The sequence below is a fragment of the Peromyscus californicus genome, unplaced genomic scaffold (genome assembly GCF_007827085.1).
Source record: "Peromyscus californicus insignis strain IS unplaced genomic scaffold, ASM782708v3 Scaffold_4__1_contigs__length_199733344, whole genome shotgun sequence".
Taxonomy (NCBI): Eukaryota; Metazoa; Chordata; class Mammalia; order Rodentia; family Cricetidae; genus Peromyscus; species Peromyscus californicus.
The window spans coordinates 27,891,772-27,906,334 of record NW_026294562.1 but is presented as its reverse complement, the minus strand read 5'-3'; the positions used below and the strand labels follow the sequence as shown (position 1 = coordinate 27,906,334).

The following is a 14,563-nucleotide window of genomic DNA, read 5'->3' as shown; positions in this document are numbered from 1 at the left end:
GAGGTATAAATACTCATCATGGGTATTTAGGTGGGTATAGGACAATGTTTTAGGGATTATGCTGGTTTAGTAAAGTGGCAGTTGTAGGCTCTCTTCTAAGATCCACGACTTTACCAGTCCTAGGCAGTTGGCTAGGTTTCCAGAACCAAGCATGATTTCCCTCTTGTTGAGCAAGTCTTCAGTCTAATTAGAGATCTATTGGTTACCACCAAGGTATATGTGTCACTATTACATTCTTAGGACTATCCTAGTGTCGTTCTGATTGTTATTGTGGTTTATAAGTATCATAGCTTGGTAGTACTATTGCTTGCTTCCCTCCTTTGGAAGCTTGCATGGCACCTTCTGATACTACGACAGCCCGTCCGCAGATAGGAGGCTTTAAGGGCAGATCTACCTGGGGTCTGCTGGGCCCTAAGTCCAAAGTGCATAGTGTCTTCAGCAATATAGATTTACCTTTCACCTTCAGGGGGCAACCAAGAGCAACTCTGACCAGCAACTCAAAAGGGGGCTTCTCATGTCTGGTATTGGGATTTTTGTTAGTCTATGGCTCTTGCAGGGGGCTGGGGGGAAGGAACGGGACATCAGCCCAAATGGGAAATTTTCATTTAAACTCTACAGGTTACATTGATTTACATGTACTATAGGCATTGTAGGTAGATAGTTAATAGCATGATTCTTTATGAGTTTTTAAGACATTCTCCTGATATTTTGCCCTGCTTCTCCCAGGTATTCTTTAAGATTCCATAGTATCTATATTCTCAAGGCCTGTTTGCTTTGTCCCTTTTAACCCTGTGTAGATTGGTTCTGCTGTGTTCTGATTCCATACAAACATAGAATGTGGATTTCACAAACAAAATACACTCAAAATTCTGTGATATTCATAGATTTTTATTGAATACTATAGGGTTAAAAAATAGCAAGATAATATCACACAACTCTCAATAATCTAAGCAGTGTCATGAAATCACTTATGTCATTTTTAGTTTGCACATTGCAAAGAGGCCACCCCTTTACTCTGTCTTCCCAGAATACTTTGAAAGTCTTCTTAGCTGTCATTAAATGTCAGTGTATTTGGAACACATACATCCAACACAATTGTCTGAGGTCAGAAACTTGCTATAAAAAGTTGCATTGATTATAAAGTTGAGCTCATTGACCAGCAGGCTATGGCTATAGTAGGGCCTGTGGGAATGGAACTGTGGACTGGAATACTGTAGGGGAATCCTGAATGCCTCTCCTTTCTAGTGCTCATCCTTGCTCATTTAATTTGCTCTCACATATTGCTGAAGGTCAGAGACTCCTGAAGCATGGAAAAAAATAAGCCTTCTTTGGTGAAGTGTCCTTTGAACAGGGTCCTAGAAGACTGAGGGAGTGGGTCATGCACTCCAAAGGCACTCATAAGGAAAATGGTTCTTGTGGGTTCTGCACCCCACAGGTGTCCAGAAGAGCAGGAAGCAACCATGGTCAATGAACACAGCAAAGCGTGAAAGGAGAATGAATGCTCCTGTCACAGACACACATATTCAAGAAACAAAAAACAACAACCAAAAAACCCTACCAAACAAACAAACAAACTACAAAACAAAAAAAACAGGGCTGCAGAAAGCCGGAAAACAGAGGGAATCATCTCCAACTTGCTTCATCAGGTTCCACATAATTAAAGTAACAACTCCAAAAGAAGAGTAGAATAATGAGCCATGAGAATGCTTTATATGCCACTTGGTGAGCCGTGCTTCAAAACTCGGGGTTCAATGCTTCGGTGAGTCTCAGGGCCCTCTCATAGCATCGCAGAGCCTCACTCATGTCCCCTCTCAGTCTGTAGACAAACCCAAGGAGGCTGATGCTTTCCACAACACGAACATTCTGGCGAATGCGTCTTTCAGCCAGCTTCCGCAAAGCCTCCAGAAGCTTGTCTCTGACGTAGGAAGAAGTTACTCCTATTTTCAGACCCTTTATATAATGGGTGATCGCTTTGTCTTCTGATCGCCTATGAAATTGTTGGAAACGGCCATAGCGGAGATGAATGTCTTGCTGTATAGCAGCATCAAGGTTCCTCATGCTCAACACTTTCTGAAAATTGTCTTCAGCTTCTCCAAATTGCCAGTTTCTATGTACATTTCAGCCAGATTCACGTAAGCTATCTCAAATGTGGGTTTCAGTTCTAAAGTCTTTTGAAAATGCAACATAGCCAAACGGGTGGATTGGTCTGCTCTTTCTCTGTCCTGACCTCTAGGTTGCATGTGTGTAGCTTCCTTTATTTTGAACAGTTGTCTCTTGTAGCATAGTCCAATCTGATGATGCAAGAAGGCAGAGGAAGGTTTTGCCTGCAAGGCTATAGCAAGGAAGTGGAGCGCTTTCTCCAGAAAACCTTCCTTTCGGTAAAATTTGGCCATATATCCGAAGACATAAGTCTGGGAGGAGATGTTAGCCTGAGCTTCTTCAATGTACGTTCTTGCTTCAGCATGTTTTCCCAAGTTCTGAAGCTTTAGGGCAAGGAGAACCTTAATGTATGGATCTTCTGGATTTAACCTGACAGCCTTCCTTAGGGGTTCCAGAGAAAAAACATTGTCACTGAAATCCTGGCGATAGGCTACAATAGCATAGCCAATGTTGTATTCAGGGTTTTCAGGCTCCACTTCCAGAGCCTTTGCAAAGCAGGCCATGGCTCGTTTATAATTCTGTCTTCCACACTTCAGCAAGGCCCAGCCTTGCTCACAGTCTATCTCAGGACACTCCATACTATAGCGGAAGGGACTGCCCAATTCCTTGCAAGTGTTCTCCACCTTGTCCAGGTAGGTCTGGGCTTCTGCTAAGCTGCCCATGTGGTAATGCACCCAGGCACAGTTGCCCCAGGTCACCAGGCTTCTCTTGCCCAACTGCTCTCCCTGGATCAAAGATTCTGCTTCTTTCAGGCTGTGCAGGGCTTCCTTATGCTGGCCTTTCAGGTGTCTCACATACGCCAGGAGGTTGAGCATCCCCATGCTGTGGTTGGTGTCAGGGAACTCAGTATCAAAGATTCTCTTTTCCAAGTCAGGCATGTCCACATCTTCTATAACCAGCTCCCAGGTAAAGTGACATCTCAGCTGAACCAGGCTATCTTGTATGAGATTTCTATGAGATTCTTCACTGTAAAAACAGACCCCAGTTAATGACACCTTTTACACACTCTATGTACTGGAAATCAAACCAGTATTTTAAGTCACTAAACACCCCCCTTCCCAATATCCTTGCTGCCAGTATTTATTCCTTCTCTGTATTTATCTCTCTTACATAACAATTTGAAAAATTCAGCTCACTTAATGATTCTAGTACTTGGTTACAAAAGATCTACAATTCAATCAAAATAATAATTTCATTAATATCAATAGAATTTAACTCCTGTGTTGGTTAGTTTTATGCCATCTTGACCCAAAAACTAGAGTCATTAAGAAAGGGGGGTCCTCCACTGAGAAAATGCTTCTGTTAAGACTGGCCAAGTAGGCAAGCCTGTGAGGCACTTTATTAGTTGGTGATTGATGTGGGAGGGACCAGCCTATTATGGGTAGTGCCATCCCTGGGCAGACAGTCCCGAGTTATATATAAGCAATCAGACTGAGCAAGTCATGAAGGGCAAGCCTGTAAGCAGCACTCCTCCATGGCTTCTGCTTCAGTTCCTGACTCCAAGTTCCTACCTTGATTTCTCCCTCTGACTTACCCTCATGATGGACTACAACTGTAAAATGAAATAAACTCTTTCCCCACTACCAAGTTGGCTTTTTCTTTGTCATAGTCTTTATCACAGCAATAGAAACCCTAACTAAGACACCTATGATACCTAAGGCTTAGAGACTATCAAGAAAGAGTGATCTGAAAGATTATAAGAGCCAGAGGACCAGGAGGTCCGCTGTGAGAGGGGATCTTCTAGTTTTGACAAGGATGCTATGCCCATGAAATCTTGCACAAACAATATGCTTGCATAAACATGACTTGCATAATGACTGCATCCGTTGACATGACTACAGAAATGGGGAAAAAATTTCACAAGGCCCCAGTCCTAGATGAAGAAATACAGGTAGTCAATGGCTGCTGAGGGAGAAAGAAACAGTTTTCTCCAGAAACAAGCCTCTTAATAGGTTATCCAATCCAAAGTGGTCACCAACGCTAAATGGATTCAGTAGTGTGTGCGTATGCGTGTGTGTGTGTGTGTGTGTGTGTGTGTGTGTGTGTGTGTGTGTGTATGTGTGTGTGTGTATGTGTGTGTGTGTATGTGTGTGTGTGAGAGAGAGACAGAGAGAGACAGAGAGAGACAGAGACAGAGAATGTGTGTTTATTGAATTCACCCTACACAAGTTGCCGTAAATTGCCAAATAAAAGGCTATGTGGCAGGAGGGAGACACTGCCCTTCATGCTGTTGGTCAGAGGTGTTTTAGAGGCCCCCAAGATAATACAGGATACTGCCATCATTCTTGATTGTCCACCTTTACTTGATGACAGGACCCTATTGCTGAAGACACCCCACACATCAGTCACAAGACATGGGGAAATCAGGTCAGTACTGACCCGGAGGTTTCTCCCCTGCTGACTAGTTCTCACACTACTGGAAGGTACTGTGCAGGTTACTGGGTGTGAAGGAGTTATCAATAGTCTTACCCAGTTGTGAGGCCTGTGAACTGCAATGCAATAATGACCAGTGTGGCAAGATATGACCATTGATACCACAGTGGCATGAATGCTATGGAAGAAATAACCACTCTCTGACTGGATCTGAGGTCCAGGTCAAGAGGGGAAACACATGTCTGGTACTGCAAGCCTGCCCAGGAATCCATGGTTGGGGAGCTTACAGTTCCCAGGGGTGGCCCTACTACAAGTATTTTGCCAAATGGACATAACATCAAACTGCCCTCTGAGAATTTATTTTATTTTATGCATGTTAGTTTTGCCTGCATGTATCTATGTGTACCACATGCTTGCCTGGTGTTGTGAAGAAGGGGTCAAATTCTTTGGAACTGGAATTACAGACAGTTCTTAGCTGCCATATGGCTGCTCCAACTGCCCTCTGAATTCATATCTCTCTGCCCATAGATTTGTGCAACTCTCAGACCTCATCAGAGTAGTTCCTTTGTGCGGTGGACAGTTACTGACACAGAAATTCACAACTGGTCAAAGTGCAAAGAATGAGTATCAGTGGAATGTTCAGTCATGACTGTGAGATCTATATCACGACCCTCCCCAAAGACTCAGGGGCTATCTCAGAAGAGGGGGTAAAAAGATATGAGCCAATGGATGGGAAGGATTGGAGCAAAGCAGTGTCTGAATATGGCAGGACCACTGCTCTCAAGAACTCAGCTCCAATTGCCCAAACAAGATCTCTACCACATCAAGGCAGTCAACAGTCTAACCTGGAGTGGGAGTGAGGTTCATGAGCTCTCACTCTTGAAGACTGTTGAAGAAGTCAACGGCTTCTGGAGAGCAGTCAATATTTTTACTTCTTTAAGGGTGTGGCTCCTGATAAGCTGACCATGCTCCAGTGGGCGGCCCCATACCCAGAAGTATATGGACAGCACATATTAGAGTTCATGGGTTATTAAATTAAAAAAAAAAATAGGACACAGAGCTGAAGGGTAAGGAAGTGTGGGAGGGATCTGGGAGGAGACAGAAGAGTTGGGTGAATTTGATCAACAACAATCTCAAGTAATTAATAAAATTATAATTTAACTAATATAATTTTAGTTTAACACTATAGACACTCACCCTTTCTGCTTCCTTCAAACTTCATGGTTTAAGCACTGACTCTTTTAGGAAAAAGAAGTTGGGAGGGGGACTCACAGAAGTGGTCTCTTACTCCTTTCTGTATTTATTTCCAACATGTAAGTTCACTTTTATCTCCCACCTCCCAAGAAGGCTTCTGAGTTAACTCTGAGAACCAGAAATGGCTTCAGTGGATGACTTTCCTAAATGCCTAAGCTGGAGTGGAGAAAGTAGTGGGGCGTCCTCCCTCCTGCGTCTGTACGAATAGACCCAACCCCAGAGTAACGTTAACATGGTATAAGGTCAAATGTAGCCCTCACTTTTATAATCCATTTGATTCTGAAGTCAGGTGATTCTGTAGCTAAGTGAAGGATGGGTAATCAAAGTCTCAACAACTATAGTAATTATTTCCCACCACCCAGGGGGAAGCACAATAATTAGGCATCTGTGTGACCTAGAGTTTCTGTTCTAATATTTTTTCTTTCTATGATGTTCTCTCTTTAATTATTATTTCTTTGACAGTTGAAAAAGTTGCCCCTACATCCTAAAGCAGATATCATTAGGGAAACCTTTTGACACAAATGCCTCACTTCTGCTCACCATAGCCCATGATGATGAGAGCAGACACTAACTACCCAGGGAAGACATCTACATAGATGTCTGTTACTCTAGAGCTGCTACAATGTTTGCGGCTGAATCTTCCATGCTCTCTAAATATGTGGCCCAATCTCAGGCACTTGAGCTCTGACCCAGTTAGTACATTAATGAGAAATAGAGACTCCATTCAAGTGATCTTATCAGGGCAGTTTGTAACATGAAAGCTTAGCAGATTTTTGCCCTACTCCAGACTGTGAAACTTGAAGAGCACCATGTGAAGAACCTCTTGGGCTCCTCTGTCTCCTGCTAGAAGGAAATTGCTTTCCTTTCTTACTTTGGTGCTTATCACTGTGGTACCTCTTGCTTTTCTCTTGCCTTTGGCGCTGGGATGACTATGGAGCAGAATGTCATCACAGGGGTCCATACTCTATAGAACAGAAATGCTAAGGAGCCAAGTCCTCTGTTAGCTGGGAGCACACTGTGAGGATTATACCTACTGCTTTGCATGTGGTAGCTGGGGCTTGGCACAATTGTCCGCCTGGCTTCTTTCCCTCAGCTGTTTTGATCAGTGGAAAATGCATGAACAGAGAGCTAGCTCTGCCTCTGTCCCTGCACCATTGGGACCGGGGGGTGGGGGGTGGGTATTTTTTATGTGGCCAATAGTCTTAGACTAAAACTAGTTCCTTTTCTTTGCAGTCACTAATGTTATTTCTTCTCAAGCCAGGTACATACATTTACTGGAGGAGGAATCCTGGTGAGGGGCCCATTTTACTGTTAGTTCTTTCTCCCACCAACTACAACATCAGATAGGTTCAGAAAACTAGCCAGATTGGTTTGGAGTGAAACTATGTCTTGTGGTTTACTCATTCTAACCAAACCAGGAAAGAAAGGGGTGGGTATTTCCTAGACTTGGGGCATCCCAAGCCAAAGGTACTGAATTTTCAGGACTTAGAGTCTGTCAGTTGTAGCACTGAACGTTGCAGACATCCAGATTGCCAAGCGTACTCCAGAGTTTCTGAGTAACCAGTTCTGGGGTGGAATCTGGGAATTTGTGTTTCCAGTAAGTATCCAACTGATACTGACACCGGTAGCCACATAAACTTAATCTGAGCATAGCCGATGTAGTGAGACATAAATTTCAGAGTAATGAGATTTTCATAGTTTTATTGTAATCATGAAACCCTGACGTAGGGGACTAGAAAGATGGTTCAGTAATTAGTAACACTTATTGTTCTTTCTAAGGACCTGGTTCAGTTCCCAGCACCTACATCAGGTGGCTCACAACTGCCTGTAACTCAGTTCCAGGGCTCTGATGCCCTCTGCAGGCCTCCATGGGCACCTGCAGGCATGTGATACATAAACTTATGCAGGCAAACACACATAAATTAAAATAAATAAATATACATTTTAAAAACCTCTGACTGGGCTATCAATAAAAACAACAACAACAAAATGTCCACCTTTAAAATTAGCTTTTTCTTTCCACCAGGAAGGATTCAAATTATCCAACCAAAACCTGCTTCCTCTCCTTTCCCCTCTGCTCCGAAGTCACCACTCTCATATGTCCACTCAGTCTTTGCTCAGGCTCAGACCTCTGTCCTTTCATGGGCAGGCTGTAAGTGCCCCCTTGGGAAATTGTCACCGTGGTAGAAAGTCCTACCAAGCGGTATCTCCTTTGGAATAAAAAAGGCTTTCTTATTTATTTCTGGAAGAGTGATGCCACCTTTACCAGGCAGGCTGCTACAGGAGGGAAACTCATCTCTACAGTTATTCTCGCCTCACCTTTCTGGACCACTTCTTCCCTCCATTCTTATCTCCCACACATGGGAAAGCTGACCGACGGACTTCTTTATCTAGATCTCTTCGATGTTTTCACTGTCTTTTGGTTTCAGTCACTTGATTGCCCCACTCGGATACTATGGTGCCGGGAAAGGAGAAGCTCTTTTGTGAGCTTCCAGCAAGCTGGCCTTTAAATTGATGGCAGCTGAGTTCTCCGCCAAGGCTCCGAGAAAGCTGCTCCTGAGCACTACAGCTAAAGGACCATTCCAGATCTACTGAATCTCCCTCCCACTGCCTCCAAAGACCTATGGTTACCATGCTAACACTGTTGTTAGCCTCCTACCCAAAACTTTCCCCAATGGCCAGACTGAGACCTATCAGCATCAGAACCCTGAGCAGGATGGCTCCATCAGGAGGAAGCATACCTGGGAACCAGTCATTTAAGGCTCCAAGTTTTACAATGTTGACATCTACAGAAATAAGGTGAGCAAAGCAGAGAAAGCCTTTACCTCATTTTGCTGGGAGACAGCTCCTTAGTACTTCGATTCAGGCCAAGAGGCTCTTCCAACTTCAGTGAGGTTCTAGGGATTCTCAGATAAGCAAGGTATTTATACACATGAGGATTACTAGGCAGTTTCCTACACCCCTCGTGGCCTAAGTGAAACTGGCCAGGTTCCAGCTTAGTGAAAACGAAACTTAAGGAGGGTTGTCTCTGCTTTGATAATAAAAACATGCTTGATTTAGGAAGCTAACAAGATTTTTGTAAGAAGCCACGTTCATGTTGGGCTCCATGTAGACTTTGTGTCAGGACATAACTGATGTTTTACACCCAGTGTTGGAGCAAAAAGAGCAGAGGTAAGGCTGAATATTTTTATGGAACATGCCAGACTGTTTGTTACTACCACATACACCCAAAGAGGCATTTCAGAGTCCATGGTTTATGAATGATGGAATGCTGGAGATTGCAGATGGTTGATTTTTCTGTGTGTGTGTGTATGTGTGTGTGTGTGTATTTAAGATATTGGTCTGAAAACAACAAAGCCCATGTCATTTATACCCATGGAATTCCTACCCCTGTCCTCTTAGACTACAGACATGACCTTATCAGGGGTCCAAACAACCTTATTTGAATTGGTCAGTAGAACATGCGCTTAGTAAGTAGTAAGGTGTATAGTAACCAGACTGTGATGGGCAGCTGGAGTCCAGATTATCCAGGGAAGGTGGATGTTAGCAACTAATTCTAAATCCACACAGTTCTTTTGAGTTATCCTCATGGTTTTTAAACTGTTCCACTGTGTCCTGTGAGAGCCAAAGTTACATTTTGAGTTTTAATTACTATGCCTTAGAGATCCATGTAACAAAAGTGTCTGTGATCTACAAGTCCCTTGCCCAAGGACAGATAGTTCCTGAAATATGGAGACTATTTTTTATGGGAGATAACAAGGCACATGTTTTCACTCCCCTAAAAAAGTTTGCTTGACCTATCTGCACCAGATGTGCTTGATGACATGCTAGAAATATGTCAGAATGTATGCTTGCTCCTGATTGGATGTTGCTGGGGATATGCCAGGATATATGCTTGCTTCTGATTGGACCTGATGGGAAATGCAATGAATTTCTGATGGGAAATGTAATGAGTTATGAGTTTTCCTTCTTAAGCCGCTGCAAACTGTGACTTGGGGCCATTTCCTGGGAACCTGGGTCTGGACCAGGCTAGAACCCATCCACCTGATCAGTATTTAATTAAAGCTTAGTTCAAATTTGGCTTTAAACTGTGGTAGTGGTCTTATTCTCAATCAGTGGGATTAACAGTCCCCTGCTATGGAGTCACAACCCCCCACACACACACACACACAGAGTGTCCATCAAACACAACTTACTTGTTTAATCAAAATTTCCTGAGACCAAGGCTGGTGTAATTATCCACCCAACTAATAGAGGAAGAGGAAATGTTGAAAAGCTGTGGTTCTGAAGCTCTCTTGTGCGGTGTTCCTGAGCCGTCTGGTTACTTTCTGTATCTTGCTTTAGTAGGCAACAGCACAGTCAGATAAGCAAAGGGGCAAGGACCAAGAGCAGTTTACAGCTGTGTGTTTCAAGATAAGGTTATTGACTTCCATGTGGTCTACAGTAAACTGCTGTGCACCAATGTGCAGATGCTTCATTGGCCTGGACCTTTAGCTAGACTGTGTTCTCCAGGCTCTCTAGTAGTAAGGTATGGTCATGAACCCGAGTTTGGATCAGTTGGAGACATCTTTTCCTAAGGACTTCCTCTTTACTCCCCAGCTGACACATTTTCCTGTATGCACACCTGACTGAGCAGAGGCAAAGGACCACCTGGAGACACTGGACCCAGGGTCATTACTGAACTTTGCTGCTAATTTAATATGTCATTTTGGCTTCTTTGGTTGACATTTCTAAGCCAGATTTACTCTCCTGTTAATCCGAATAGTAATAGGACTTTCCTTATGAGGTTATGATGAGATCCAGAGGGATTCAGTGCCAGCTGATTAAGAATGTTCAGTAACTGTGAGAATTGTTTTCACCTTAGGACCAGTCTCCCCATCAGTTCAATCTGTGCTGAGCATCAGGTAAAAGCCTTCCTAACTGCAATTGCAGCCCTCTCCCCGCCTCATCAGACATTGAGAAGAGTACCTCAGGTGACATCCCTGCAGATGCTAAACTTCGGTTCTGAGCTTGAAGCTGAGGCAGTGTAGACATTTCCACTTTCTGGCTCATTTAAAAGTCCTAGACACAAGCGACCCTGCATAAGCCCCAGGTTTCAAACAGCCAACTCATGCAATGAGCACAGGACCCGGTCCCACTGCCTGGATGCCTCCCAAACAGATCAAGCCAATCGACTATCTCACCCATTCAGAGGGCCTGATCCAGTTGAGGGCCTCTCAGCCATTGGTTCATAGTTCATATGTTTCCATTTGTTTGGCTATTTGTCCCTGTGCTTTATTCAACCTTGGTCTCAACAATTCTCGCTCATATAAACCCTCCTCTTTCTCGCTAATTGGACTCCCAGAGCTCCACCCGGGGCCTGGCCATGGTCTCTGCATCCAGATCCCTCAGTAGTTGGATGGGGTTTCTAGCACGACAATTAGGGTGTTTGGCCATCCCATCACCAGAGTAGGTCAGTTCGGGCTGTATCTCGACCATTGCCAACAGTCTGTTGTGGGGATATCTTTGTGGATTTCTGTGGGCCTCTCTAGCACTTTGCTTCTTCCTATTCTCATGTGGTCTTCATTTACCATGGTCTCCTATTCCATGTTCTCCCTCTCTGTTGTTGATCCAGCTGGGATCTCCCGCTCCCCCAAGCTCTCTTTCCCTCGACCCTTGCCCTTCACTACCCCCACTCATGTACAGGCTGTTCATGTAGATCTCTTCCATTTCTCCGTCACTGGGCAATCCCCGTGTCTTTCTTGGGGTCCTGTTTTCCAGGTAGCCTCCCTGGTGATGTGAGTAGCAGTCCAGTCATCCTTGTTCCACATCTAGTGTCCTCCTATGAGTGAGTACATACCATGTTTGTCTTTCTTAGTCTGGGTTACCTCACTTAGGATGATTTTTTCTAGATCCATCCATTTGCCTGCAAACCTCATGATGTCATTGTTTTTCTCTGCTGAGTAGTATTCCATTGTGTATATGTACCACATTTTGTTTATCCATTCTTCAGTTGAAGGGCATCTAGATGGTTTCCATGTTCTGGCTATTACAAACAATGCTCACAGCCACCTTTTTAACATGTCTCCATCTGGACAGGCCAGATCTACCTCAGATAAATGTCAACTCCAAAAAATAAAATAATTATGATTCTTTTCTCTCTAAGCTTTTTCTATGTCACCAGTATCTTGTCAGACAAAAGGTTCCCAGCCACACCACGAAGGATGGACAGCTGCAGAACAAGGGATATCAGAACTTCATCCCAGGACTCCCACCATCAACCCAGGACTTCAGAAGCTACCCTTCCCATTTCCCCAAGAGCCAACCGACGCCCACCATTCAGCTGGAAGCAGTCTTTGAGAGAAACGACACCCCATATCCACTCATCTGCCATTTTTTTTCTTTTTTAAAAAAAACAAGAGTCCAGGATGATACGAATTCACAACACACCCCCATGGTTGGGCATAGTTGCCCATGCCCGGCGGACCTAGTCATTTCCATTTAGCCATTTCTGGGTCAAAATGTCTCGCATGACCAGGACCCTGTGGCTTTGTGTGGTTGCGTAAAGCGCACAGCGCAACCATGTGATCTACATGCATGCGTGGAATAGCCACATGGGCCTGTGTGCGCAGGCACAGCCCAGCCTTCATAAGCCTGCGCCATGATTCCCAGCTCCATCTTTACTCATGTATCTTTACACAGGCCTGTGCACCTCTGTCTCTTTACCTTATCTTAATAAAACTCTTGTTAGTGGATTCTGTTGTTTTGTGACATTTCCTCGCAGGGTAAGAGCGCTGCAAATAACCAACACATGATTGAAACTACAGCAAGTTGAGGTGTGCCCTCCATAGCTGTGCAAGGAACAAGCATGGGTGACTCAATACACACACATACACACACACACACACACACACACACACACACACACACACACACACCCCTCTGCTGCGCCACAGCCAAATCTGGACAATTTTAAGTTACATTTTCAGGGCCCTACCCATTCTCAAAACACAAGATAAGTCACATAGCTTCTCTTAGGATAGTAATATCACATTGACCCATACACGCAGCTCTAAGTTTGTGAGGGGTCTCAGACATTAAACCATTGGCTGAAGTCTGTGTGGTCAGGTGACATGAAGAAAGGGAGCCACTACAAGACTATGTCTTGATGTAAACAGCCTGGCCTTGTTTAGCAGTTAACAACACTGGGGATTAATCTTTGTGTATTTTCTGTAGGGGTAGATTAATCTGTTTTGGACGTAGATTAATCTGTTTTGGACTTGTTCTAAGGTCTTCACAAAATGAGTTAAAGGCTGTCATGGATACAGAACACTGTTACTTTCCTGTGTCAGTAAAGAAGAATACTGTGGTAATATTTCTGTTCATCAGAAGTATACAGCTTAAACAGATCCACAGCTAAATGTGTGCCCATAGATGTAAAATACACTACCAAAAGGCTGTAGAAAGCACCCTACAGCTGTTATTATTAGAGGGGACTCCCCATCAGGGAGTTAAACGTCTGGTGGGTCGACTTGTCAAACACTAGTTGTCACCTGTCATATACTGCCATGGACCTGAGCAAATGTGTCATGACATATTGTGAAGGTCACAGTATAACTCTCTGGATTTAATTCTCTCCTCCACCAAGGATTCTGGTGACTGATCCCAGGAGGCAGGCTTTATAAAAAGCATTTAAACTCTGTGACACAAACTTAGCCACCTCACAGACACATACCTCCGGGTTCTTCATAATTAAACTTCATTGGGAAAGTAGCCAAGGAGCCTCCAACTCCTGTTGGTGACAGCTGATTGAGGTTTAGGGATAAAACTCTCTGGTCAAGGAAACTTTCATGAGAGTTTATCATTATATCAAGGAGATGGAGTTAGATATTTAAGTCCTTTTCAATGATTTTTATATTTGGAGGAGTGAAGAAAGAGCTATATTTGGGGACACAGCAATGAATGGCCAGGCTAAGCAACCATTCAATAGGGCTGTGAAAGTAGGTTACCAAGGAACCAAGACAATAGACCAAGGGACTTGACCTCGGCCTGGACCAATCTGAGCCCCACCTTCTGCACTTTCCTACACTGGTCTCACCTTTAGGATAGGATAGCATCAAGGCTGTGAATACAGCATACTCTAGAGATTCTATGCTTGACTCTTGCTTATGTGGCTGTGACTGCTAGCAAGAGCCCTTTAAAAAGAGACACCTCAGGAGCAGGTAACAGAAAGCAAGACTCCATGACTGTAGGCTCTGGGAAATTGGCCTAGCTAATGAAGGCTTAACTCCTAAAGCCTCAGGGAGACTGAGAAGCTCTACAGAGGGAAGGGGACTTGAATAATCACACCTGCAGTAGTTCCTAAGGACAGCCACACAGCAAACCAGCTGGGATGTACCCCTTCCAGACTGCATAAGAACTCACCTGCAGATGGACTTCTCCATCCCCAAACTTCCTCTTTGCCATGCCATCAAATCCATGAGTGTGGTTCAGTTCCAAGGAGACAGTGCAGAACTGCAGTTCTTTTGACTGAGGAACAATGGTGCTTGTGGAGATGCCAGGCTGGGTCTATACGTCCACATCACCTCCATCAACCCCTGCCTAACATCATGTCCTGGTGCCAGGGATCTCTCTCTGGACAGCTGGATGGAACTGACATGTCAGTCTGTTCCAGAGCCTTCTCTCCATTGGTTCAGAGGAGAGAGCAGAAAGAAGGCCAATCCCTGTTTGCTCTCAGTTTCCCCAAGGAGAAATCTGCAGACTCTAGTTTCACTTTCCAGTTTCAGTTTCCCTGAGG

At 44.2% G+C, this 14,563-nt stretch overlaps 1 protein-coding gene across 1 annotated transcript; it reads right to left on the bottom strand.

Moving 5' to 3' along the window:
* Positions 1–642: 642 nt before the first annotated feature.
* LOC128095160 (interferon-induced protein with tetratricopeptide repeats 1-like) lies at positions 643–14,517 on the bottom strand. Its single transcript, XM_052713927.1, is given in 3 exon segments — positions 643–2,096; positions 2,099–3,126; positions 14,191–14,517. Coding segments are annotated over 3 exon segments (1,446 nt in total). The 5' UTR covers positions 14,247–14,517; the 3' UTR covers positions 643–1,734.
* Between the last annotated feature and the right edge of the window lie 46 nt (positions 14,518–14,563).